The sequence below is a fragment of the Euwallacea similis genome, chromosome 12, assembly GCF_039881205.1.
Source record: "Euwallacea similis isolate ESF13 chromosome 12, ESF131.1, whole genome shotgun sequence".
NCBI classification, from domain to species: domain Eukaryota; kingdom Metazoa; phylum Arthropoda; class Insecta; order Coleoptera; family Curculionidae; genus Euwallacea; species Euwallacea similis.
In genome coordinates this window covers 4,779,064-4,805,666 of record NC_089620.1, presented here as the reverse complement: position 1 = coordinate 4,805,666, position 26,603 = coordinate 4,779,064, and the positions used below count along the sequence as shown (strand labels likewise).

At 35.6% G+C, this 26,603-nt stretch overlaps 5 protein-coding genes across 5 annotated transcripts; 3 read left to right on the top strand and 2 right to left on the bottom strand.

Annotated features, from left to right (window-relative positions):
- Positions 1 to 9,973: 9,973 nt before the first annotated feature.
- Positions 9,974 to 10,576, bottom strand: LOC136412493 (acetylornithine aminotransferase-like). Its single transcript, XM_066395562.1, has one exon. It carries the CDS (start codon positions 10,574 to 10,576, stop codon positions 9,974 to 9,976), a length of 603 nt encoding a protein of 200 aa, XP_066251659.1.
- Positions 10,577 to 11,856: 1,280 nt separating this feature from the next.
- LOC136412492 (uncharacterized sensor-like histidine kinase R01002) lies at positions 11,857 to 12,642 on the top strand. Its single transcript, XM_066395561.1, has one exon. It carries the CDS (start codon positions 11,857 to 11,859, stop codon positions 12,640 to 12,642), a length of 786 nt encoding a protein of 261 aa, XP_066251658.1.
- A 4,191-nt stretch (positions 12,643 to 16,833) lies between these two features.
- LOC136412491 (uncharacterized) lies at positions 16,834 to 17,565 on the top strand. Its single transcript, XM_066395560.1, has one exon. It carries the CDS (start codon positions 16,834 to 16,836, stop codon positions 17,563 to 17,565), a length of 732 nt encoding a protein of 243 aa, XP_066251657.1.
- A 1,187-nt stretch (positions 17,566 to 18,752) lies between these two features.
- On the top strand, positions 18,753 to 22,208 carry LOC136412490 (carbamoyl phosphate synthase large chain-like). The gene has a single exon (XM_066395558.1). The coding sequence runs from the start codon at positions 18,753 to 18,755 to the stop codon at positions 22,206 to 22,208; it is 3,456 nt and encodes a 1,151-aa protein (XP_066251655.1).
- A 231-nt stretch (positions 22,209 to 22,439) lies between these two features.
- Positions 22,440 to 26,401, bottom strand: LOC136412489 (RNA polymerase sigma factor RpoD-like). Its single transcript, XM_066395557.1, has 3 exons — positions 24,562 to 26,401; positions 23,609 to 23,986; positions 22,440 to 22,546 (listed from the first exon to the last, which is right to left on the bottom strand). Exons 1-3 carry the CDS (start codon positions 26,399 to 26,401, stop codon positions 22,440 to 22,442), a joined length of 2,325 nt encoding a protein of 774 aa, XP_066251654.1.
- Positions 26,402 to 26,603: the final 202 nt, after the last annotated feature.

The window sequence follows — 26,603 nt, the reverse complement described above, 5'->3', positions numbered from 1 at the left end:
ACAGTTACACTAGTTTATAGAAGGTATCAGCCTAAATTAAAACTTTTTGTTATTTTTTATTCTTTTTAGCTAAATAATTTGTTGACAATAAAGACGGTATCTGGTCTCTTAAATTGCAACTAATCTAAGTATTAAAAAATTTACCAAACGAAAAAAAAGGCAAAAAAAACCCGATGGTTGGCTAGTTACTTACATTATACTTTCAAGTATGGCGTTTTTTTATTCTAAACGCTTAATAACCGTGACTCAGCCGCTTTTAAGCCGCAACTAATCTAAATTATAAACGTTAAGAAATTTACTAAACAGAAAAAAAGGCAAAGAAACCCTAGGGTAGCTAATTATTCACTATCCATTTTTTAAGTTGGTGTTTTTTGATGTTTTAAATAGCGTATTTCAGCTTGTGTAGCTAGAAATTTGATAAAGACATGAGGTGCACATAGTGCAAAAAATTAAGCATGATTTACGCCAAATACATTAAGTTTTTTTGTCATTAATCCACTGCAGAGATTGCGAAGATAAATAAATAGCTTCAGTTTCATGATAAGGGGGCTGGCGAAGGGTGTCAAGGAAGTTTTTCGTTTCATCCAATGCGCTGCCAAAAGTTTGTTATGCAAGAAATCCCATAAATTGGGTGTCATAATAACTACACCCACATTAATTTTGGTGTACGTGACCTTGAAAGATCGTGATTCAATACTTAAATTATTAGGGTAGTAGGCAAATAATGGAGCTCAAAATGCATAATGTACAAGAAACTGAAAATTTAAAATTTGACGCTGAGGTAGGGAAAGTACTGAATATAGTGATTCATTCACTTTACACCAATAAAGACATTTTTCTGCGTGAATTAATATCAAATGCATCAGATGCATGTGATAAGTTGCGCTATGAATCTCAACTAAACCCTAATTTGCTAGATTTGAGTGACGAATTAAAAATCACTATCAGCTCCAATAAAGATAAGAACGAGCTATATATCACTGATAATGGCATTGGAATGAATAGACAGGATTTAATAGACAATCTTGGTACAATTGCAAGCTCTGGTACGCAAAAGTTCTTGGATGCGATTAAGAATAGCAAGGATTCAAGCCAAACTGTGGAGCTGATTGGGAAGTTTGGTGTTGGTTTTTACTCAAGCTTTATGGTTGCATCAGAAGTAATAGTAGAATCAAGAAAAGCTGGAGAAGAGGAGTCTTGGATCTGGCAATCCAAAGGAGATGGGGAATATTCAATCAGCAAGTCAGATAATCAAGTCCCTCGCGGAACCAAAATTACGCTCATTATGCATCCTGAAGAAAACGAGTTTTTAGATAAATTTCGTGTTGAAAATATTGTCACTACTTACTCTGATCACATAAATTTTCCTGTTGAATTTATAGACGAAGAAGGAAAAAGTGAAAAGTTAAACAGTAAGGCTGCAATTTGGACTAAGCCAAAAAATGACGTTACTCAAGAGGAGCACAACGATTTTTTCCGCAGTGTTGCCCACGTTGGCGGGGAGCCCTGGATGATATTGCATAATAAAAATGAAGGTGCAATAGAATATACAAATTTGCTTTATGTTCCTTCTATAAAACCTTTTGATTTATTCCATCCAGATAGACGTTGCTCTGTTAAGTTATATGTAAATAAAGTATTTATCACTGAAGATAATGTACAGATCATACCGCAGTATTTACGTTTCTTGAAAGGTATTGTTGATTCACCGGACTTACCTCTTAATATCAGCAGAGAAATGTTGCAGAATAATCGTGTTGTTGAGCAAATCAGGAAATCCCTCACTAAACGCGCGATATCAGAGCTCGGTAAAAAGGCAAAAGAGAATTTAGAGGAGTACACAAAATTCTGGACCAATTTTGGTGCAGTATTAAAAGAGGGTCTTTGTGAAGCTATGCCAACTGATGAGAGAGAGGCGCTGCTCTCAATTTGCAGATTTCAGAGCACTGGTGATGAGAAATTAGTCAGCATTGGTGACTATATAAGCAGAATGAAGTCTGAGCAGGAGCATATCTATTATCTCACCGGAAATAGCTTGGATTCAGTGAAAAATAGTCCACAACTTGAGGGATTCGTCAGTAAAGGACTAGAAGTGCTCCTATTTGTTGATCCAGTTGATGATTTCTGGACTAGCGTGATTCATGAATATAAAGATCAAAAATTTAAGTCTGTGACCCGCGCAGATGTTGATTTGGAAAAATTCTCTTCAGAAGAAGATAAGACAGATGAAGAAAATAAATCGAATGGAGAAAAAACTGAGGAAAATACGGATCTTATATTGCAATATTTTACCACAGTGCTTGGAGATTCAGTAAAAAGCGTAAAAATCTCCAAAAAATTGACTGATAGTCCCGTATGCCTAGCGGTTGATGAAGGTGCTATGGATCTTCGCATGGAACGTTTTTTGCGTGAACAAAAGCAGCTAAACTACTGCACGCCAAAGGTGCTGGAAATCAACACTAAACATCCTGTAATAAAAAATATAATGAAATCTCACGCTGAAAATGGTGAAAACCCAACATTGGAAGACATGATTCATTTATTATTTTACCAAGCTTGTATAGTGGAAGGTGAAGAGATGGACAATGCAAGCCTGTTTGCTAAGAGACTGAATAATTTGCTTGGCAAGATTTCTGTTTAATGCTATGCTTAGCTTAGCTGTTAATTAGGGGTAAAACATGTTTGGTCCAGATTTTAGAGACTTTGTATCACAGGAGCAGAGTCAGTCAAGTAAAATTTTAAAAAAATCGGATTCTGGAGATTCAGGTGCTGAAGAAGGATTCGAGATTTTAGGGCAAGAAGAAATTAAAGAGCATCGCCATTCTGAAGATTCAGGTAATTGTTCAGAGGCTGAAGGAGAGTTTGAAGTTTTAGATGGCAAAAGTCAAGAGATACCAGCTAATCCATGTGATGCACTCCCTGAAGATCTAAGTTTAGAGAGTGCAATACTTGCAAACTTTCCTGATGGTTGTGATAGGTCGCTTACCGTAGAATTAAAAGATGAAGTTTCATTTGATATCATTTCTAAAAGTTTAACTTTTGCTGAAATAACAAATATCCTAAATCAAGCTATACAAGAAGATAATTGTGAAGAACTAGACAAGGTTGTACAAAATATTGAAGATTATGAAGGCAGGTTTATTACGCTGGATAATGTAAATTTAAAGAGTTTTTGTGAGCAACAACTTAACTTAGATTTACAAGATAGAAGCGATCATCAACATATATACTCAAATGTACTATCACAGTATAAATTTGATCAAGAGGAGTTCAAGTATGACTATTCAGTAAAAGAATTGGTACTATTGGCAATTGCAGCTAATGACAAGCTGACAGAACGATATCAGGACATACTTTTTATTGAAGAAAATTTGAGTCTTTTACCTTTACTTGTTGGTGGTCAAGAATACGTTAAAGCTTTTATAGGAAGATTCCATGATACTGATGGGATTTATGGAAGATTAAAAGATCAAACTATACAACTTGTTGAACCTAATAAGATTGACTTTTTCTCAGTTATAGCACTAAGAAAAGAGCAAGAATTATTAAATGCAGTTTTTGTCGAATACGTTTTAAGAGATTTTGGACAGGTGTTAAAAACAAGTAATCCTGATTCTTTGTATGGTGTGCTTGAAACAGCGTCTCTGATCAAAAATAAAGAATTCATCACGATAGTGCTAGATACATTTGAAAGATATATTAATGAGCTAACTAAAAAAGCCTCAACAGAAGAGTTATTAAAAAAGAGCTTTGCTACCTTGTTAGAAACTGCGATAAGTCAAGAACACATATCTGTCGTTGAATACTTGTGCAAACGATACACTAATAGCACAGATCATGCCATTTACGATGTATATGAACAAGCATTTGCAGATGATAAAGTTATTACAATACTAAGGCAACAAATCCTGAAAAACATAGGAGCTCGTGGCAGAAAAGAAATTTATGATTTAATTCTGAAAACTGCATTGGATGCTGGCAATATTGCATTTATTGAGCACCTATGCAAAGAATGTGCTGAGTGCAGCAATGATGTTATTAATTATCTTGATCATAAATCTAAAAATAACGAATTTGATGAAATATATGAATCGATTCTAGTTGCATTGTCTAATACTGGAAGTCAAAACATTATAGCCAGTGTTCTAGCTCATGTTCAAATTTATCAAAGCATACCCAATAATAAACAGCAAGTAGTCAGGCAAACCATACAAAGTATACTGAGAAATGCTATAAAAGTTGTACTCTTATGTCAGCATGTTGACCTAAAATTCGCAGCTCTTCAGGCAATATACAAGGAAGAATTTGAGAAAGTTTTACCAGTAGTTGCAGAACAGCTTGAAAAAATAAGTATGGAACTTTTTCCAAGTATGACTCGTAATGAGTATCAAAAAAATAGAGATACTTTGGATAATCTATATCTAATTAGAAGTTTGTTAGAAAGTAGTAAATTAATCAATACTTCCAGTAAAGCAAATATACAGACACAAACAGGTACACAAGTTAATAAAGGAAGTAGTAATAATGCAGCATCACCTATCTCAGCTATGATAGGCGAAACTGCAACTTCAAATCAAGTAGTGAATGAAGAAAATAACAATCAATCAAAAAATCCAGGACTTGAAAAGTCTGGCAGTCAACAACCACAAGAAAATGTGGACAGACGAGAAAATATTATGAACAATGAAGAGGCTGCAATAGAAGAAGCTATAGGTAATGATTATAGGAGGAATAAAATGGATAGAAAAGGCAAACAAAAAAATAAGAAAAATGGTGCTCAAATCAATGGCAAGCAGCCTAGTGATCTAAGCAATACTGTACCACCTGTTCAACTAACTACACCTGAAACGCCTAATGCTTCTTCAAGTGAGAATAGTTTCCAGCTTGAAGGTGATCAAGATACACAACCACTTTTACTACAGAATTCTGTGAGTGATGAAGATGTTACTGGCGATAGTGATGATAAGCGTGGTGACAGTCCTTCAGGTTCTGGTAGCAGTTCTCCAATTCAGGATATAGTTAACAAAGAAGAGCTTGTAGTAATTACAACAAGACAGCCAAATGATAGTGAGCATGATAAAACCGTGTTTAAAGAGCACCAAGGAGATGCTGCTATACAAAATACACAACCAAAAACTTTAGTAGTTGACAGCAAGCCTAGCAATACAGGTGTTGAGAGTGATGAGAAAAAACAAGCTCATGCTCAACCTGCTGAACATGTACCAGAAGAAAGTTCAAAACTTAAGGCACAGCCTTCTAATACTCAAGAGCAACAAGAAGTTTCTGAGACTCCAGTTCCAGAACAAACGGATGATATTGAAAGTTTAAGTACACAGGACGCTCTTGTTCTTCAAAGTGGAAGTCTTAACCCTATTACCGAAATGGGAAATACACAGAATTTGCAATCTGCAGTTTTAAGTAGTCAACAGCTTGCTTTCCGCAATGTCATTGAAATTTTCAACAAGCATGGTAGAGAGGGTTTTACTTCGCTTAAGCTTGTGGTACAGGAGTTTCTTCGCAATGGAATATCAGAAATCCAACTTCCTATCTCTAATGGTTACATTACCCTTAATTTGAATACGATCAACAAAGCAGGTTCAGAAGGATTGCAAAATATAGTAAAAGTACTTACAGATTCGTATAAGAATGGTGCACTTAATGATAGAACTCGCAATGCTATTGAGACACATGATGATATTGACGATTATAGGCTATTTTCAGAGAAAGATCCAACTCTAACACCTACGCCGGTGCCAACACCGAACCTAACACCAACACCGAATCCAATTCCAATACCTACGCCGGCGCCAACACCACAACCAACACCGGCTCTGAAGCCAACACTAATACCTTCAGTAGCTAACAACAAATCTGAGCAGGTGAATAATGTTCAAAGTAATGGTAGACAGTCTGATAATCAAAACAATAAAGATATACAAGATGTTAGCGCTACTATAAGTGATCAGGTAACTTCTGTGAGTAGTGATACTGAAAACAATAAAGTGGAAAAAAGTGGTGTGAGTTTACAAAGCAGCGGCTATGTGGACAATAGCACAGTATTATCCTTTGTGGATAGAGAGCGTGTTATTCATGTTGATGCGCAGGTTTCAGAGGATGTGAGTTGTCTGGTTGAAACTATTAGTGAAGATACTGATGAAGTTGCAAGTAATCAAAATGGTGTACTTTTGCTGGAAGCTCAACCTATGGTACAGAGTTATGATTCAAGTGAAAAAGGTAATACTAATTTGCAAAGTGCAGGTGATAGTAGTGTAGGTGTAGTGTCAAAGAATGGTAGTGATCAACTACCTGCCGATAATCTAGAGCAGAATAGCAAAGGGGTGGATGATAGTAGTGTATCTGTGCAGTCTATAGGTATGGTGATAAGTCAATCTAATAGTGCTTCCACTATAACTCTGGATGACCACAAGCCTCTCATGAAAGATATAGAAAATGATAATGATCCAAGTGAAGAAGATAATGATTCTCCACAGAATATCAAAAAAAGCACATTGTCTACTATAGTTGTTTCAACACTAGTCGTGGCTGCAGTAGCTTCGATAGCTATCTCTGTTTACTTAGAAATGTTAGCAGTGGGGATAGCAGTTGGAGCTTGTTGTCTGGTTGCCGCTGCAGTTATATACTGCTGTACACCTAAAAGCCAAGTTGAAAACAGCGAGGTTGAAAAACCTTTCAACACGGGGAAAGTACCTACTGCCGTACATGTATAATAAATATAGTAGTCTATCGTTTAATAATTTATTATAATTATGTTAATTATCGGTAAATAAGGACTTGGTAAACTACGAAGAAATATTCTTGAATAAAATAAAAGATATAAAAGATGAGGGGCGCTACCGTGAATTTACGCACTTTGCGTCATTACCAGGTAGGCTCCCCCACATTATGGACTATGAAAGAAATAGGGAAGTAATCGTCTGGTGCAGTAATAACTATTTGGGAATGTCACAAAATGAGAGTGTAATTGCCGCTATCCAAAATTCATCTGTTGGTGCTGGAGGAACAAGAAATATATCTGGTACAACAAAAGAGGTTGTCGAACTTGAAAAATCCTTAGCTTGTTTGCATAAAAAAGAGGCTGCTTTAACTTTTGCTTGTGGCTACCTCGCTAACCAGACAACACTTAGCACTTTATCATCTGTTATTCCTGGCGTAGTAATTTTTTCAGACGAGAAGAACCATTCTTCAATGATAGAAGGCATAAAATCAGGAAAAAGACCAAAACATATATTTAAACACAATGATGTTGATCACTTAGAGCAGTTGTTAAAGTCCGTAGACACAAAAACACCAAAGATAATAGCACTTGAGTCCGTATATTCAATGGATGGCGATATAGCGCCGCTTGAAGCGATATGCGATCTTGCAGATCAACATAATGCAATTACCTATTTGGATGAGGTGCACGCAGTTGGCATGTATGGTTCACATGGTGGCGGAATTGCAGAAAGAGAAGGTCTGATGGATAGAATAACCGTTATTCAAGGTACACTATCGAAGGCTTTTGGAGTGATGGGTGGGTATATAGCGTCTTCAAAGAGCTTGGTAGATGTAATAAGAAGTTCCGCTCCAGGATTTATTTTCACCACTGCTATGTCGCCTGTTTTAGCAGCGGCAGCAAAGGCAAGCGTTGAGCACCTAAAATCGAGCAACATTGAAAGGGAAAAGCAAAAGCAAGTCGTTGAAAAAGTAAAAAACTCACTGAGAAATGCAGGAATTAACTTCATTCCAACAGAAACTCATATAATTCCAATAATAATTGGCGATTCAGAGTTATCCAAAAAAGCATCAAAATTATTATTTGATGAGCATGGAATATACGTTCAACATATAAATTACCCGACAGTTCCAAGAGGAACTGAGCGTTTCCGTATTACCCCTACACCTTATCATACAGATGAAATGATAGAGCATTTAACAGAATCTCTTGTAAAAGTTTTCGAAAAGTTGTCTATCTTTGTAGCCTGTTTATGCTATAGCTAGTACAGCCCTACGTCATACCGCGATTTATTCGCGGTATCTCAGCATGGATTCCGCTAACAAGTAGCGGAATGACGAGTTTTACGCTTATCAAATTGTAGGTAAACATAAATTACTTTAGCTATAGTTTTATATCTCCAGCAATGATTAGCCCGTTGTCTTCCGTTAGCCTTCCACCGCTTTCTTGCAGAAAAAGTCTACCGAGCAAGGCTTTATATTTGTTAACTCCAGAGTAAACTGTTCCTTTGTGCCTTCCTGCTGCAAGGTATGCAAAGCCTAAAATTGTTGAACCTATGGAGCGTACATTACTATTGCCAGGCAGCAATTTATTTAACAAATTACCACTTACATCTATTAGACCCCCTTCACGGCTTTTCACTCGCATTTTTACATGACGAGATCTAAAATCCTCAAGAAAAGCACCTTTCTTTTCTTCTGCCCAAAAAGTTTCTCTAAGAGCCGGAGCATCAATTACAGCTGCCACAACTTTATTTTTATGAATGAGACAGACTGATACTGCAAAATAAACCATGCAACTAGAAAAGTTCTCCCTGCCCTCTATAGGCATAATAAACCAGGTATAAGTGTCATCTTTTACTTCTTGATCAGTATCATCTTCAAAAATAAAATCATAGTCTCGTTTGTAGTCGTGCAAGCAATCGTATATAGTTTGCTTGGATTTTGAATAAGTTTTATTGATAAAGTCTGCTGATTTAACATTAGAAATTTGCAATTCATTAAAATCGCGCATAAGCTGCCTGGAAGCATTACGCACAGAATCAAGCATCACATTAATTCGTGGTGATGAGATGGACATCCTTCTTTTTACTCTTTCACTCTTTCATAATAGCTGTCACCTGGAGTATATACTACAATTTTATCCTCTTCTTTTATAAACTGAGGCACGTTAACGCGCATTCCGTTTTCCAAAATTGCAGGCTTATAAGAAGCAGTAGCAGTTTGTCCTTTAATAACAGACTCTGTTTCTTTCACAGCAAGTGTAACATAATCAGGCACATGCGCAGAAATTATTTTGTCTTGATAAGCTACAACTTTAATTTTCATGTTATCCTGTAAATAAATCTTTTTTTCTCCCAATAAGTCCAAATTTATAGTGATTTGCTCGTAATTACTTGGATGCATAAGATTTACAATGTTTCCTTCAGTGAAAAGGTAAACATATTCCTCTTCATCTAAAATTGCCCTTCTGATTGTTGCATCAGAACGAAATCTTTCATAGTGTTTTGCTCCGGTTTTAATGTTTTTCATTTCAGCTTGTATGTATGCACCACCTTTACCAGGTTGAGTATGCATAATGCCTACAACCAAAAATAATCCGCCGTTATGTTCCAACACCTGACCTGGTCTGATATCGTTAGCTCTTTCTACCATAATTACATTTTCAGTTTGATCTTACAATTATAAGTAGCTTTATATAAATATCAAAGTCTTTATTAGTCAATAAATTCTGGTATATTTAATACTATATACCTCCCCTTTATATTTATATGTGGAAATATCTCTTTAGTGAAAGATAGCATAATGCGTTTTTTTGTGCTGATAACTAAAATTTCTAATATATCCCCTGAGCCAAAATTATACACAGATTTTACATTGCCATATAATTCATTACTTTCCAGCCTTACTTCCATATCTACAAGGTCACTTTGGTAAAATTCATCCTCATCATTTAGCTCTGGTAACTTGCTTCTTTCTATATATAGCTTCTTATTCCTTAAAAGCTCTGCTTCATTACGGGAATTTACTCCGCTTATTGTAGCTATTACTAAATTATCACCTATGACGGATACTGAGTCTATTTTATAATTCTCATCACCACTTATTAGCTTACCATATAAGGAGATATTTTCAGGCTTTTCAGTAAAGGTTTTTACTTTAACAGCTCCTTTAATTCCGTGAGGAGAGGTAATAATTCCTAAGCATACCAGATTGTCGTTCATATTAATGCAAGTATCTAATCAGAAGATTTCTCAGATAAATATTGAGTCAAAATCTCGATGCCTTCATCAATCTCTTTTTCAGTGATAATGAGTGGAGGTAAAATTCTCACAACGTTATCTGATGTTACCCCAACGGTAAGCAAGCCGCGATGACTTAACTCTTCTGCACACTTTTGATTGTCTGCTTTCACTTTTATTCCAAGCATTAACCCTTTCCCTCTTACTTCCTCTATTATTGGAAATTTACTTGCTAAGTCTTCTAGTTTATTTTTTAAGTATTTACCTCTAATTTCAACATTTTTCAAAAAGCCGGGGCTGAGCAATTCTTCGAGCACAGCATTACCTACTGAGGTTGCAAGCGGATTGCCACCAAAAGTGGAACCGTGCATACCGACCGCCATATATTTAGCAGCATTTTCAGTCGCAAGACAAGCCCCTAGCGGAAACCCGCCGCCTATTCCCTTTGCAAGGGCACATATATCAGGTTCCACTCCTATATGTTCGTATGCAAATAATTTTCCTGTCCTACCAGCACCGCATTGTACGCAATCAAAAAATAACAATATGCCATTTTCATCACACAGCTTTCTTAGTTCTTTCATAAAGACTTCATTCATTACTTTGATACCACCTTGCCCTTGTATTGGTTCTATTAATATAACGCCTATACCACTTGAAATTGCTTTCTTTACGCTCTCAATATTGGGCTCGATGTTATCACACCAATCAATGTAGGGATTTAGTAATTCAGAAAATTTCTGTTTATCGTTTGTAGCACAAGTTAAAAAGGTTCTTCCATGAAATGCACCATGAAATGTTAAAATTCTGTGACGATTTTTATTGCCTTTTCCATTTTGATAGATCCTAGCAATCTTAAGTCCACATTCTACTGCCTCTGATCCAGAATTTGAGAAAAATACAGTGTCAGCGAAACTGTTGTTTATTAATTTTTCTGCAAAATTATTGGCAGCAGGTATATTATAGGTATTTGATATATGCCATAATTTTTCTCCTTGCAATTTTAGAGCACTAATTAATCGCGAATTAGTGTGACCTAAGCTACTAACGGCTATTCCGGAGTGAAAATCTACGTAGCGCTCACCATCAACATCATATAGGTAGATACCTTTGCCATGAGAAAAATTTATATTAACAGGAGAATAAACTGGCAAAATAGGAGAAATTGTCATAAAATATTATATGCTAAATTTTACTATTAATAACATAAAAACCGTTGTTTCACAATAAGAAGGATATGTATAAGCTAGGTAAATTGATGTTTTCTGCGTTGAAGAAAAACAAATACACAAAAGTTATTGTATTACTCTCATCGATCTTTATGATTTTATTCAGTGTGATATATTGTAATCATTTACTAAGGAGTAATTTCCTTTCTTCTTACCGTGATTCAAGTGTAAACTTAAAAAGCGTACTGGAAAATGGCATAATAAAAAAATACCATTATTTACTAATAGAAAAGCATCACATTAAATACAAAAATTTTGACTACATAAACCAACTAGTAAAACTACGTGCTGAATTATTACAATCAGTGAGCAAAGTAAAGGATTTCAGCTTAATACTGTATGATCAAAACGGCAGAATAATATTCAGTAATTTTAACACTCAAGATTATGATTATGAACAGTTACTTACAAACGATGAAATTGATAAACTATTAAGTAACCAAGAAATATTTTATACTACAGGAAATACATCAACTTCTATTTTCCCTATATTCCATGAAAATAGCGTTAAACCGTTGTTTTTTTTGAAGATTCTTCGAAACTACAATAATTCTTATGTTATAGCATATGGCCTGTTTTTAACATTTTTGGGCCTATTATTAATAATCTTAATATTAATAATGTTCTATTTGCACTTTTCTAATACCCAAATGCTAGCCAAGCAACATAAAACTAACATTGAATTACAGCAGATAAAAGAGGCATTAGAGCAAGAAAATGCAAATAAGCTAAAATTTTTTGCAAGCGTTACACATGAATTACGCACACCTCTTAATGCTATTATTGGATTTGCGGAGTTGATCAAAAATAAAACTTTAGGTTCAATGGATAATTCTCAATACAAGGAGTATGCAGACGATATATATAATGCAGGGACGCATTTACTTGCTTTAATTAACGATGTGCTCGATTTTTCTAAAGCTGAATCAAGTAGTTTAACAGTAGAAAAAGTGAAGTTTAACCTGAACAAAATAATGGATTCATGCATAAATATGCTATTACCTAAATTAAGAGAAACTGAGATTAATTTAAAAAAAGAGATACCTAATAAGCAATTATTAGTTATTGCAGATCCTAAGAGAATGAAACAAGTTATAATAAATTTATTATCAAACTCAATCAAATTTACCCCAAAGGGTGGTTTAATAAGAATGGTGGTAAAAGAAAATATAGAAAAAAACTTATTAACTATTGAGTTTCATGACAATGGAATAGGAATAATGCAGCAGGACATATATAAAGTTATGTCTGTTTTTGGCCAAGCAGATTCGGGGTATAGAAACGAAGGTACGGGCATCGGATTGCCGCTAAGCAAGAAATTAGTAGAGTTAATGGGTGGAACTTTTGACATTAAAAGTGAAGCAAAACTTGGTACTACGATAACATTGAACTTCTTTTATGAAGAACAAACATGTGAAGATTCGATTGATTTTTAATAGGATCTATTTGATATGGCCTTACATCAGACGAAAACCACACTTTATCAAAAGCGGCAAGCCGAGAAGGTAGGCAGAAATTCATCAATAAGCCCCCATCAAGAATCTTATCTGTTAGCTATATATAAAATTTGATACTCTGACTACAATATACTACTATAGATAGAAGTGTTATTAATGGAGCAAGGTATGGAATTAGCAGTAGGAAATAATGCACCCGATTTTAGCTTGCCAGCAGATTCTGATGAAAATTTATCACTGAGTGAATTTTTTGATAAAAAAAATGTAGTTCTTTATTTTTATCCTAAAGACGATACTCCGGGTTGTACAATGGAGGCAAAAGGCTTTAGAGATAAAATAGATGATTTTTCTTCCCTTGACACAGTGATAATTGGTGTATCAAAAGATAGTGTCAAGTGCCACGCTAACTTCAAAGCAAAATATTCTCTGCCGTTTTCTTTAGTTTCTGATGGGAATGCTGAAATGTTGGGAAAATATGGTGTTTGGGTAGAGAAAAGTATGTTTGGCAAAAAGTATATGGGAATAGAACGCACTACTTTTTTAATAGATAAAAAAGGTAAAATAGTGAAGATCTGGAAAAATGTAAAAGTTAGTGGACATGTTGATGAGGTTCTGGAAGAAGTAAAGAGAATATAAACTAAAGAATAGGTTAATGGCTACCCATTGCTACATAAAAAAGCTGAAATTACATAATTTTCGTAGCCACTCAAACTTTGAACTGGATTCAGATGATAGCTCAGTTGTAATAACTGGCAAAAACGGTATTGGTAAAACTAATATACTTGAAGCAATCTCGTTGCTTGCTAAAAGCAATGGAATGAAAAAAGCAAAAGCCAGTGAGATACAAAATAGATTCAGTAATGAAGATTGGGTAGTGCACTATGATTTTTTTAATGGAATGGATTTTAATTCAATTGGTATCGCAAAGAGTTTTGATAAGAAACTAATACAAATTGATGGAAAAACGCAATCGAGTTATTCATCTTTGTATAAGATATCCAATGTAATATGGCTGATTCCACAAATGGACTATGTTCTTCTTAATTCTCCAAGTGACAGATTAAAATTTTTAGACCGTATAGTCTCACTGTTTGAGGAAAATTACACTTGCTGCTACATGAAACACAGAAAAGCTAAACGTGAGCGAAGTAAACTGTTGAGAGAGAACACCTTGGACGAAAATTGGCTCTCTAGTCTTGAAAACATAATGGCCGTTAATGCAGTTAGTATTTTACGTGTGCGATCGTCTGTTTTAAAGACACTACAAGACACAATTGATAACCATTCCAGTGAGCTTTTTCCGAAGGCAAGTTTGAAATTCAGCAGCCAACTAACTTTGAACGATACTGCAGAATATTTTCAGAATCGTCTAAAGGAAAACAGAGAAAAAGATTCATTGACTGGTAGAGTAACCTTTGGTGTGCATAACGATAATTTTCGGGTTTTTTGTCAAAAAAGAAACGTACCAATAAATCTGTGCTCCACTGGAGAACAAAAGTTATTACTGCTTTCTATTATTTTATCCAGTGTAAAAGCAAGGTGTATTCATTACAATAAGGCACCACTTCTTCTACTTGATGATATAATGTCTCATCTGGATAAACATTACAGAAAGGCGTTAATGGAGGAAGTGTTAAGTATTCAATGTCAAACTTGGATAACTGATGTAAATCAAGATAATTTCAATAGCTATCTTTATTCTTTCAAGTTTTTTGAATTATCAAATGAATTAAATGCAAAACTTCCTTGACAAACCTCGCCAGCCCCCTTATCATGGTACTGAAGGTATTCAGTTATCTTCATCTGTGCAGATTAAACAGCAAGAAAACAACGTAGTTGGCGTCTTATTTTTAATTTTTTGCACTATGTGCACCTTATGTCTTCACAACATTTCTGGGTTTTTACCTATATAAGCTGAAACGCGCTTATAAGTCGTTTAAGACAGTATAGTACGCCGATTTTGCAGGATTAGAGAGTGACAACTAGCTAACACGGGGTTTCTTTTGCCTTTTTTTCTGCTTAGTAAATTTCTTAAACATTCAAACTAAGGTGAGTCGCATTCAAAAGCAGCTAAATTGCAGTGTTTAAGACTTAAAAAACGCCAATACTGAAAATAGACAATGACCAGGGCTTCTTTTGCCTTTTTTTTCGTTTGGTAAATTTCTTAAATATTTATGGCTAAACGACAACCGTCATCCCGCTACTTGTTAGCGGGATCTCTTGTTAGCGGCTGAGATACCGCGAATGAATCGCGGTATGACGGTTCGCGGTGACATGACGATAAGCCTTGTCATTCCAGCGCGTGACGCTGGAATCCAGACTTTAACTGATATGATTACAGAAAGAGAATTTATTAGGTAATCATAGACACTGAAAGTGGTCAGCTTGACCACTTTCAAGTGAAAACATAAAGAGAACTTCAGTACAGGTTTATGGAAGGGTACATTCTTTCTTAGTTGGATCCCAAGTTCCTCCATTAGCGGCAGAGGTACATCCTACTTGGGTGCAAGTCGTCTCTTTTCCTGTTATTGCCTTTACAACTGCAGGAGCGCCAAAAAATACAGCAGTAAATGCACCGAGTGCAAAAAGCGCTGGCCATGGCATCCTGCCAAATATTGCAAGCAAAGCTGCACCTATTATTACTATTGTGATCATCGGTCCGCCTAGACCATGAGTATAACTTACTATTTTGCATATTACTCCTGATGTTGCATCAGCATGTGCATCAAATGCGAAGGAGAGAATTAAAGCTACAAGTAGAAGAAAATTTTTCATTACGCCTCCGATAATTTTTACTTTACACTACTTCACTTTAGTTAAATTTAAGTAAATGATACAAGAAGCATCATTTACCTAATACTTTTTAACCACACTTATAAATTCCTGATCCCGCAGGATCCTCTTTTAATGTTTTAGTACCCGTACACGGCACGCACTTGCTTGCTGTATCTGGTGCTATTTTTGAAACAACTGCGGGAGCACCAAAAAACACAGCAGTAAACGCACCGAGCGCAAAAAGCGCTGGCCACGGCATTCTCCCAAATATCGCAAGCAATGCTGCACCTATTATCACTATTGTGATCATCGGTCCACCTATGCCGTGAGTATAGCTCATTATTTTGCATATCACTGCTGATGTTGCATCTAGATCAGCACGCGCATCAAACGCAAAGGAGAGAATTAACGCCACAAGTAGAAGAAAATTTTTCATTACGCCTCCGATAATTCCTGTTCTATGTTAAATTATCTATCCCTTTGATTAAATTTAAGTAAATGGTGAGGATTTTTTGCTTAAAAGTATCCTTTATTTCATTTAGAATACTTTTCTTGTTCATTTATATTACATGCTACAGAAATTTTACAGCATCGTTTATTGCCTTTATCGTGCTTTGATTGACACAATTTATAATGATGGAGTGGAGCACGCAGGGTATTTGTCATTTTTAATCCTGTTATCGATATTTCCTTTTCTCATCGTTTTAATGGCTGTGGCATCAACATTCGCAAATTTCTTAGACCAGTATAACATTGGCTGGGTATTTATCATTGATAACATGCCACAGGATATTTTATCATCTTTGATGCCGCGTATTAGGGAGATAATATCAGGCCCGCCACAAAGCTTACTAACTTTAGCAATTGTAGGTGCTGTTTGGACCGCCTCGTCAACAATTGAAGGGCTAAGAACAGTATTGAACAAAGCTTATAAAATTCCGGTTTCGCCGCCTTATATATGGAGAAGGGTACTCAGTATATTACAATTTTTAGTGATCACGCTTATTATAACTCTAACTATAGTGTTCTCTACATTAGTGCCAATGCTAATTGATTTTTCCTATCAGGGACTAAGTTATACTAGGTATTTACTTATTGAATTTGTACTTTTTATGATAGTCTCTTGGCTATATTTTATGTTGCCAAACATAAAACAAAACTTATCAGACGTATTTCCTGGATCTTGTGTAGCTGTTATTCTTTGGACGATTTCTGCTTCAGCTTTTAAGCAATACTTAAAAGCTTCCTTTGACCAACTGGATTTGATATATGGAAGTTTAGGTGGTGTGGTAGTGTCATTACTATTTTTTTATATGCTAAGTTTGATTTTTATATATGGAGCAAAATTCAATTTTCAGCTAAAATATTTCAATGGATCTCGCTAAGGAGAAAGAAATGGGTAAGTTAGAAGGTAAAGTAGCTTTAATCACCGGAGCTTCAGGTGGAATAGGCTCTGCTGTTGCAAAAAGGTTTATAAGAGAAGGTGCATGTGTGATTCTGATTTCAAGATCTCTTGATAATCTCAGGCCACTATATAATGAAATTGAAGAGCTTGAAGAATTTAAAGAAGGCTCTGTGAAACTAATTCAGCTTGATCTTTTAGACTTTGAGAATGTAAAGATACTGACAAACATGATAGAAAGCCTGAAATTATCAGAATCTGGAGCACTTGATATATTAGTTGCGTGTGCTGGAATTTTAGGCAAACTGAACCCCATTCATGACTGTGAGATTGAAGAGCTACAGAACGTAATGAATACAAATTTTACTGCCAATTGGTACTTACTAAAAAACTTAGATCCAATGCTAAAAAAGTCTAATGCTGGAAGAGCGATATTCATGACTTCAGAAGTGACACTTTCTCCTTCCTCTTATCCATATTGGATGCCGTATGCTGCAAGTAAGGCTGCACTGGAAATAATGGTGAAAATATATGCATCTGAGACAAAACATACAAAATTATGTGCAAATGCTGTATACACGGAAGGACCTGTGGGTAGTGAGCAGGCATTTCCTGGATCTGAATTGGTGTCACCTGATGAACTAACAGATAAATTTGTGGAATTAGCTTCTAACGATTGCAGCGTATCAGGAAAAATCTTACCGCTCAGCAAATCTCCCGAATAAATTACCATAGTATCTGCAAAGATACCGTTAAGCCCACAACTGTATGAACATTGTGATTTGAGAGTAATCTCCACTAGGAAGGATGTCATCCCAGTGCCTCTATGGTGTCATTCCAGTGCTTGACACTGGAATCTAGTCTTTATTATGCAGCCACTTATTTAAAGTTAAGTTTTCTGGATCCCAGACTGGGATGACACCTCTGGGCACTGCCGTCATAAAGGAACCAGTGTCAGCTACTTGAATGACATCATTTGCTGTGCAATTTACCTTCAAAAATGAATGTTTGTACAGCTGTGTGTCAAGCACTGGAATCTGCCACGCAAATTGCAATGTTCGTACAGTTAGTGCGACCCAAAAGTCGTGATTTTGTGATGGTAAAATTCCATCTTCCCTAGACATCGTGGGTAATGTATGTCTCACATTTTAGAGAGTGGCAACCTCTAGGATGCAAGCATGAGATAAAAGCAGGTAACACTAAACCTTATAGTGAATCCCTGCAAACAGAGTTAGATATGGTTACGAGAGGAACCAATGCCTGAATTGTCGTAACGAACGATATGCGAAATAAGGTTGGTTAACGCATAGACCAAAAGGTACGGAGAAAGTGGATAATTAGAACTTGACTGGTCTGATTAAGATGTTTCCCATCTCCCGGCAAAAAGTTGGAACCTAAGTCTAACATGAAACAATTTCATGGAACGGAGTAACATTATAGATGCTCTTATTCTTTAAGCAGGGAGCCACCCGTATGCACCTATAATGAGGATTGTCTAAGAAGCCAAGGCCTAAAGTAATGTTTAGGATATGCTGACGTGGACACTGTAATTTGGAAGGTAAAGTTGTGAGTAGTGGTTAATATGTTATGAGCCAACATTAAGTGTTAGGTATGAATGAATACGACTTCTCTAGTAATATAGAGAATGCTGTATTTAAGCTATAAAAACAAATTTACCAAGCTTTGAAATGTTAATTACATGGAGAAGTATGTATGACAAACACCAAGTTAGAGAGAAGCCGGATGTGGTGAAAGTCACAAGTCCGGTTTTGAAGTCGAGTGGGGAGAGGTGACTTTCTCCACTTAGATAACTGCGTCAAGCCTAAAAGTAATTAGCTAATAGGTTTAATAAAAATTCACATATACAGGAAAGATTGGTAACATTACTTGAATAAAGACCGTTATTGTAATTATGCCAAAACGTACAGATATAGAATCTATATTAGTAATAGGAGCAGGCCCAATAGTTATAGGTCAGGCATGCGAGTTTGATTATTCCGGAACGCAAAGCTGTAAAGTATTAAAAAGTGAAGGTTATAAAGTCATTTTAGTTAACTCCAACCCCGCAACTATAATGACAGATCCTGAGTTTTCTGATGCAACTTATATTGAGCCGGTACTGCCTGAAATCATAGAGAAAATTATAATTAAGGAGATGCCAGATGCAATATTGCCAACAATGGGCGGGCAAACAGCACTTAATTGTGCAATAAAACTTGCAGATGATGGAGTGTTAGACAAATACAATGTAGAATTAATAGGGGTAAATAGAGAAGCAATAAAAAAAGCAGAGGATAGAGAGTTATTCCGTCAGTCCATGGATAGAATAGGACTGAAATACCCCAAAAGTATCATTATAAAAAATCAAGAACAAATAAAAAAGGCTTTGGACTACGTTGGATTACCAGCAATCATCCGTTCATCATTCACTCTTGGTGGCGCAGGTAGTGGTATAGCATATAATAAAGAGGAGTTTTTCAATATCGCAGAAAGTGCTCTCAAAATTTCGCCAATAAATGAAGTTCAGATAGATGAATCAATTATTGGCTGGAAAGAATATGAAATGGAAGTTATCCGCGATTGTAAAGATAACTGCATAATAGTCTGTTCGATAGAAAATGTTGATCCGATGGGAGTGCACACTGGGGATAGCATAACTGTTGCTCCTGCTTTGACTCTGCGTGACGTAGAATACCAACAGATGAGAAATGCATCTATAGCAGTGCTGAGAGAAATTGATGTTAGTGCCGGTGGTGCAAATGTTCAATTTGCAGTGAATCCTAAAGAAGATGGAAGCCTCGTTGTGATTGAGATGAATCCAAGGGTTTCTCGCTCTTCTGCACTTGCTTCGAAAGCAACAGGCTATCCTATTGCAAAAGTTGTAACTAAACTTGCTATTGGCTATTCGCTCGACGAAATACGTAACGACTGTGCTCCAATAATACCAGCAGCATTCGAACCAGTGATTGATTATATCGTCACTAAAATTCCTCGATTTGAGTTTGAGAAATTTAAAGGAACGAATTGTGAACTATCAACCTCCATGAAATCAGTGGGAGAAGTAATGTCTATAGGCCGCACTTTTAATGAGTCACTGCAGAAAGCTTTTCGTTCACTTGAAACTGATCTTACAGGACTTGATGAAGTATTTCCTGAGAACATTGATATTGATCACGTAAAATCTCAATTAGCAAAATTGCTACCAAACAGATTACTGATTGCTGCTGACGCAATGCGCCACGGAATTAGCATAGAAGAAATAAATTCGATTACAGGATATGACTTATGGTTTCTGCAAAATATACAGCAAATTATATTAACTGAACAAAAAATCAAGGAAAATGGATTTCCTGGAACTGCGTACGAAATGTTAGAGCTGAAAAAAATGGGATTTTCAGATGCAAGATTAGCAAAGTTAAGTAATAGACCTACCTCTGTCATTCCAGTACCCTCTAATGTCATCCCAGTGCGTGACACTGGGATCCAGCCAGCGTTACACGCTGGAGATCGAGTAAAACAAATCGAAGAAATAAGAAAAAAATTTGGCATTAAACAAGTTTATAAACGCGTAGACACCTGTGCAGCTGAATTTGAATCGAGCACTGCTTATATGTATGGCTGCTATGAGGGTGATGTTGAAAATAAAACGGAATGTGAGGCGAATATTTCTGACCGAGAAAAGGTTGTCATTTTAGGAAGTGGTCCAAATCGCATTGGTCAAGGTATTGAGTTTGATTATGCATGCGTACATGCAGCTTCTGCCGCCAAAGAAATGGGGTATGAAACAATAATGATCAACTGTAATCCCGAAACTGTCTCAACTGACTACGATACCGCTGATCGTTTATATTTTGCACCACTCATTGCAGAGGATGTGCTTGAAATACTAAGTAAAGAGCAAGAAAATGGCACACTGGTTGGTGTAATAGTTCAAATAGGCGGTCAAACACCTTTAAAGTTAGCCAAAGTGCTTAACGAGAGAGGTTTCAAAATTCTGGGAACTTCGTTTGATTCTATTGACCTTGCAGAAGATCGCATGAGGTTTAAAAACCTTGCTTTGCAACTTAATTTAAAACAACCTGAAAATTCTATCTGCCATTCAGTAGAAGAAGCGTTAACCAACGCAGAAAAGGTGGGGTTTCCACTAGTAGTCAGGCCATCATATGTCCTCGGCGGTCAGTCTATGTCGATTAGACACGATACTCAGAGCTTTAAAGAGTACGTCTTAGATCAAACTAAAATCTTTGAGCATGGTTCGCTGCTTCTTGATAAATTTTTAGTCAATGCAGTTGAGGTTGACGTTGATGCTGTATGTGATGGGGAAAAAGTTTTCATTGCAGCGGTCATGGAGCATATTGAAGAAGCTGGTATCCACTCTGGTGATTCAACATGCTCAATACCGACAAATACATTGAGTGACGAAGTAATAAAAGAGATTAAGCTACAAACTGAAAGAATAGCTCTTGCACTAGAAGTGAAAGGTCTGATAAACATTCAATTTGCTGTTCAAGAGAATAGACCTCTTGCAGAACCTGTTTGTGATGAGAAATTTTTAGAAAAAGTGCAGATGAGCACCACAGAATACTCGAATGTATTTGAGGAGCGCAGACAAGCTTTGACGACAAAATTGCCTTCAGAAATCGAGTTATGCAAGAGGTCTAGTGATGTATACATACTTGAAGTGAATCTAAGGGCTAGTCGCACAGTTCCTTTTATTTCCAAAGTAATTAACATCCCTATTGCAAAACTTGCCACTCAAGTTATTTTGGGTAAAAAATTGAATCAGGAAAACGAGCCTTTCAATCATTTTGCAGTTAAAGCTGCTGTTTTTCCATTCACGCGCTTTTCGGGAATTGATATTCTACTTGGTCCTGAAATGAAATCAACAGGAGAAGTGATGGGAATTGACTCATCTTTCGAAGCTGCACTTGCAAAAGTGCATATGGCTGCGGGATACAAGTTACCAACAGAAGGAGCAGCTCTGGTTTCAGTAAAAGATGATGATAAAGAGTATATATTGCCTGTTGTACGAATGTTGAAAGAACTGAGTTTTGAAATATATGCAACCAAAGGTACAGCTTCTTATCTGAATAATAATGGCATTGCTGCACAAACTGTAAATAAAGTGAGAGAAGGCAGACCCCACATAGTTGATATGCTCAAAGATGGAAAAATAAATCTAGTGATCAATACTTCAAAAGGTGTGAAATCAGTCTCAGATAGCAAAGATATCAGGAGAACTGCTATTTTGCAAAATATAGCTTACAGTACCACAGCTTCTGGGAGTAAAGCGTTAGTGCTTGCAATTCAATATGTAAAGAATAGCAAATTGGAAGTGAAATCATTACAGCAGATACAAAACGTTTAAATATCAAAACTAGAATAATTCACTCTCAAAATGCTAAAGAGAACATAATAAAAAGATGGAAATTTTGAAGGAAATAGTATACCTAAAGAATCAACTAGCGTAATTGAACAGCCAAATGCTACAACGAATACTCCACAATCTTACCTAGAGGACACTTCCCTTATATGTTAAGAACAAGTCTTTATAAATATCAAAGTAGTGATATTAAAGACACACAGAGAAGAGGAACCGTCACGCCCCTTGATTATAAGAATCGTTGTTCAGCAAGGTTCTCTTCTCTGGTTTATTATACTGAAAGTTCCGAACAACTGATTGAGCTTTTAGGCTCGTATATAAGGCTGGAAAATGCAGTATATGTTATTATTACGGAGGAATTATGAATTCATCAAACATTATTGCTGGCATTGATGTTAGCAAAAGTAAATTAGATCTCCACATTCACCCACTTGAGCATTATAAAATATTTGAAAACAATGTACAATCCATTGATGAAATGCTGGACTTTTTACGTTTGCATAATGTAACCAAAATTGGTCTTGAGGCAACTGGTGGATACGAAAAATTATGTGCCTATACTTTACTAAGCAATGGTTTTGAGGTGTACGTCATTCAACCAAGGTGGGAGAGACTATGCTAAAAGCCTTGGTATTACTACAAAAACTGATAAAATAGACTGCAGTATCATCTCACGTTATATTAATAATACAGATATGCGTGTTACTCCTTTAACAGTTAGTAATGGTAATATTGATTGCTTGAAACAAAAATTATCTCGTAGAAACCAACTTGTAGAAATAGCAAAAATACAAAAAACCCAAATCCAACAGGTAACTGATACATCTATAATCAAACAAATAGAGGAACTTCTTGCAATTTTACGTAATCAAATTAAAACTTTAGAAGATGAAATGATTACATTTATCGATCAAAACCAAGAGCTTAAAAGAAAATATATATCAATAACTATATAGTAGCGGGATGACGGTTTTTCAAATTGTCGGTAAATCTAAGTCAGTTTAGCTATAGGCAGCAATTTTCTGTATTTATTTTAAATTGAAGAAAGCTCAAATGAAAGATCGTGTTTTGCTAAAAATCACAGAATGCAGTCTGGTTACTATTTAAAAGGATATGTTCAAAAAAACTGTGTCAAATCAACTCATACACTTCATTACCAACTTCATGATGAAGTTCCGCAGTTGGATGGAAATAATCAAAAAAGAAATAATCCTTTAGTGTTTCTTTGCTACACCCAGGGTTATAGTGAACGTCAAGTTCCCCTTTAAATATCAACTTTAAGAGTATTTTTTTATTTTCTTTAAATCTCCCAACTTGGTCTGCAATGTTCGATGTGCATGCATCTTGACAATTTAAACCTTTGCTCTTGTATTCGCTAAACATACTTCTCATTTTAGAGTTAAGATCAAATGCTTTTATTTCAAGATTTGTACTTTTCTTCATATAATCTAAGCCTTTAGCCAGTTTTGCATTGAAACTCTCCGTGAGCTTTGTAGCTAGTTCCCTTGCTTCTTCATCTCTATTAAAAGCTGGTATTAAGCCAACTTCAGGTGCGTTTGCAACAACTACATGCTTAACACCATGTTCATTTAGAACCTTAAGTGCATTACATATTTCACTCACTGCTTGTTCCAACACTTCTTCCGCTTTAGTATTGTCATAAGCAGTGGCAACCATAACATCATTTCCGCCGATAATGATGCAAAATAAATCTTCTTTACCTATATCTGGATGATGTTTAATTACCGCATCTAGCTGGTTAGCTAAACGAAATTTATTGAAGAAATAAGAAAAAATAGGGTCAAAAATTTCAGACGCTGTTGCACATGAAACTGCATAGTTTTGACCTTGCTGTTCGTGACATCTACCAAAAAATGAATAACTCCACCCAGGTTTAAATTCGTCTAAATCTAAATATTTTGCTATATATTCAACAGCAGTAGGGCCATTGCTAAAAGATCCTCCTTGATAAAAAGGGTCATCAAACTTTATGCTTTTTGCAAAGGATAAGTTATTTAAAATTCCAATGATTGCGCCATTATCGGATAAACTATCACCCAGAACATAAAAATTTCTATACTTTGAGTTAGAATTGTCATTTTTGTTTGTCATAATATTTACCGTAGATTAGCATGTTGTTTCACTAGATTCATAAAAAAAGAAAAATAGCGGTGAAATTATACAACTTTGGCCTAACTTTCTCTCCATTTTTTCCGGGCAAAATTAGCTTCTTCTTAACTTGACACGTATACTTAAAAGAACCCTCTAAGTTTTCTAGCGCGGCTTGGATGTTTCAACTTGCGCAGTGCTTTTGCCTCTATTTGCCTAATTCTCTCACGTGTTACATTAAAAATTTTTCCTACTTCTTCTAAGGTATGTTCCTTCCCATCTTTACCAAGGCCAAAACGCATTCTTAAAATTCTTTCTTCCTTTGGTGTTAAAGTTGCAAGAACATTGGTTGTAATGCCACGCAAGTCAGCAAGTATTGCAGCATCCTCTGGCCTGGAGACTCGCTTGTCTTCTATACAATCACCAAAGGTACTACTATCATCTTTTCCTGTTGGAGCTTCAAGACTTACTGGATCCCTTGCTATTTTCATAACTTTGCGTATTCTTTCCAGTGGCATTGTCAGTTCTACACTCAATTCCTCTAACGTCGGCTCTCTTCCCATCTCATGAGTCATCTTTCTTAATGCTCTGTTGATTTTACTGATAATTTCCACCATATGAACTGGTATTCTAACTACTTTAGACTGCTCAGGTATTGCTCTAGTGATTGATTGTCTTACCCACCAAGTGCCATAAGTTGAAAATTTATATCCACGTTTGTAATCAAATTTATCCACGGCCTTCATAAGACCAATATTGCCTTCTTGTATCAAATCAAGCAGATCAAGGCCTCTTTTTGAATACTTCTTAGCAATGGAAACTACTAGCCTTAAGTTAGCCTTAATCATTTCTTGCTTTGCTTCAGAGACTTCTCGTTCGTGTTTTTGTATTCTCTTGATTAGCTCCTTAAATTCTTGTACGTTATCTTCCTGTATATGCTGCTTAATACCGTTCAAGGTACTAGCTATATGTTCAGAGTTATCGTCTATAAACCTTAAAAATTTGTTTTTTAATTCACCTGTAAAAGAGGACTGATTTTCATTGATCTTTAAAAGACTGATCTTTTTCAATTCGTGCTTTAAAAGCACGTCATCATAAACTTTATAGAAACTTTCTCTATCGATATTGTATTTTCTAGCCTCAGCAATAAGATTAGCCTCTTCAAGCGTGACGGATCTATTTATCTTATAAAGTTCTTGTGTAATTCTGGCAACAGCAGCATCACTTAACTTAATTTGTAATGCTATAGACCATATTTGATTATACAAATTTTCTAGCTCATTAGAGAAATTTTTAGAATTTGTTCTTAATATCAACGCTTCATTTGTTAAAGTAATTACCTCATCCAATGCAACTATGACCTTTGGCAATAAGTCACTTTCCATTTCAAGAATAGAAACATTTAAATTGACTGAACTTATATCTTCATTATCACCGTCTTTCTCATCATCACTACAGTACTCAGCATCTTCAGAAATGTCCTTAGAATCCTCAACATCTTCAGCACTTTCTTCACTCTCTTCACTTTCTTCTTTGGGTACCACATTAAAATCAGAGTTATAAATTGCATCCAGATCTATAATTTCTCTCAGTAAGAGAGCTCCATTACTTAAATCATCACGCCATACTTTTATCACCTTTAATGTTACTGATGTTTCAATTATTGTGCGTAACATGTTATGCTTTTCAGATTCAATTTTTTTTGCTATCTCGATTTCATCTGCCCTTGATAAAAGCTTTACGGAGCTCATGTCTTGTAAATAAATCCTAACTGGATCATCATTTTGTACTAAAGTTGCAGTAACATTTGGCGATGTGTCATCATCATCAAGTTTACTATCATCACTGTTGGAAGGAATATCTTCTTCATCTTCGCTACTTTCAAGCACATTAATTCCGGAATCCTGCAATAAAGATATAGCATCTTCTATAAAGTCAGACGAAAAATTTTCATCTGATAATTTATCATTTATATCATCAAAGGTGATAAAACCACCCTTTTTTATACTCTTAGTTACCAGATCTTTGATAATTTTTTTCTTATCTTCTGCATCATGAATAGTTGACATCATTACCTTTATAGTTTATAATTTTATTTCTTATTAACAAACAAACTTACAACGAGCAAGTCTATAATTTTACTTTTATTGTGGCTATTTGTTACTTCATATAGTTTAAGATACTGTTAATTTATGTACACTTGTCTTGATCAATTGTTCCATACTTTTCTTCCATTTTTACTGCTATGGATAATCCAACTGAAAATGTTGC

Bases quoted from the DNA above. Each gene is read 5' to 3' on its own strand.
- LOC136412493 (XM_066395562.1), bottom strand. From the start codon at position 10,576: ATGAATGAAGTCTTTATGAAAGAACTAAGAAAGCTGTGTGATGAAAAT.
- LOC136412491 (XM_066395560.1), top strand. From the start codon at position 16,834: ATGGGTAAGTTAGAAGGTAAAGTAGCTTTAATCACCGGAGCTTCAGGT.
- LOC136412489 (XM_066395557.1), bottom strand. From the start codon at position 26,401: ATGTCAACTATTCATGATGCAGAAGATAAGAAAAAAATTATCAAAGAT. The intron at 23,987-24,561 runs GTGAGAGAATTA...AATTTCGTTTAG, and splicing joins AAAAATTTTTAATGTAACAC to CTAACCAGCTAGATGCGGTA. The intron at 22,547-23,608 runs GTATGTTTAGCG...TGCATTTTCCAG, and splicing joins TCTTAACTCTAAAATGAGAA to CCTTATATACGAGCCTAAAA.
- LOC136412490 (XM_066395558.1), top strand. From the start codon at position 18,753: ATGCCAAAACGTACAGATATAGAATCTATATTAGTAATAGGAGCAGGC.
- LOC136412492 (XM_066395561.1), top strand. From the start codon at position 11,857: ATGCTAGCCAAGCAACATAAAACTAACATTGAATTACAGCAGATAAAA.